General features: G+C 43.0%; 1 protein-coding gene across 6 annotated transcripts in view; it reads left to right on the forward strand.

The window, feature by feature from the left end:
• Positions 1 to 1171, forward strand: part of grm8a (glutamate receptor, metabotropic 8a) — a 311638-nt gene that overhangs the window by 262489 nt on the left and 47978 nt on the right. For all 6 annotated transcript variants that reach the window (XM_032505014.1, XM_032505015.1, XM_032505016.1 and 3 more), the window contains one exon: positions 767 to 967. In XM_032505014.1, the coding sequence (XP_032360905.1) occupies positions 767 to 967 (201 nt within the window). The remainder of the gene's footprint in view (positions 1 to 766; positions 968 to 1171) is intronic.

Consider the following 1171-nt stretch of genomic DNA (forward strand, 5'->3'; position numbering starts at 1 on the left):
GAACCAGTTACCTGCAGGATCTTTGCTAGGCTAAGCTAATTCTGGGGGCATCAGACAGAGTTACAGCACACACGGAGATGAGAAGGGTATGTATCCACTTGTCTAACTCTGGGGGATACGGTGACTAATCTAAAGTCCCAATAAGCTGGCGTGTTCCTTTGACACAGCCATGTGATATGAGTCAGAAAGAGGATAAAGTATATTTTGTCTTCTCTGAACACTTTTTTCGCCTTTCTCTCATACAATGGAATGCTATTATCAGTGGTTCAGAAGATATGAAGAAGGAACATGTTCCTTCTTTTATAACTTTGCTACCAGGGTGAGAATGGACTCAGAGGCATTATTTGTCATTGTCAGGTTGAGTGACCTGTTACCTGTATGATGGTCAACCTTGTCTCGCACAAGTTCTTTTTCTGTTTTCATCTCTTTTTCTGCCTTTTATGTCTTTCAAGTTGTTTTGTTGCTTCACCCCAATTTTTCTTTTTTACAAATTGACTTTTTTTATTCTTCTCTCACACAGCCAAACTTTACCCACTTTCTTCTACTTTGTGTATGTACAATGTATGCCATTGCTTGATTGTTTCCATTACAGACCTTTGTGTGATGGTACACACTACTAGAACACAATGTAGCTGAGCTGTTTGGCTGTTCCTCGATGGAGGTCCCTACCCTGATTCGTGACTTAAATTCAAAGTGGCTCACATTGAAATGTACACCTTTTTAATTTCTTCTTTTCCCCTCTAACCACTTTCTCTTCTTCTCTCAGGTTTAGAAAAAGTGGGTCGTGATTCCAGTTACGAACAAGAGGGGAAGGTTCAGTTTGTGATGGATGCGGTGTATGCCATGGCCCATGCTCTGCACCGCATGCACCGTGAGCTCTGCTTCGGATACCCAGGCCTCTGCCCACGCATGGCCAGCATTGACGGCAAAGAGCTGCTCAGCTACATTCGTGCTGTCAACTTCAACGGTGAGTTATATACTGGACCTGTGGACAAATGCAAATTTTCATGCATACTCACACAGACTCACACTCAGCTGACAAAACATCTTAAAAAAGCAAAATTCACTTGGCCAGATCCATAACATCCATCTGACCTCATAACCCGTCGCATCGTCTCAGACCACAACTTTGCTCTTGTTTCCGGTGTTTTGCAGCTGCGTTCTGTCCTTC

This window comes from Etheostoma spectabile, chromosome 23, assembly GCF_008692095.1.
Source record: "Etheostoma spectabile isolate EspeVRDwgs_2016 chromosome 23, UIUC_Espe_1.0, whole genome shotgun sequence".
NCBI lineage: Eukaryota > Metazoa > Chordata > Actinopteri > Perciformes > Percidae > Etheostoma > Etheostoma spectabile.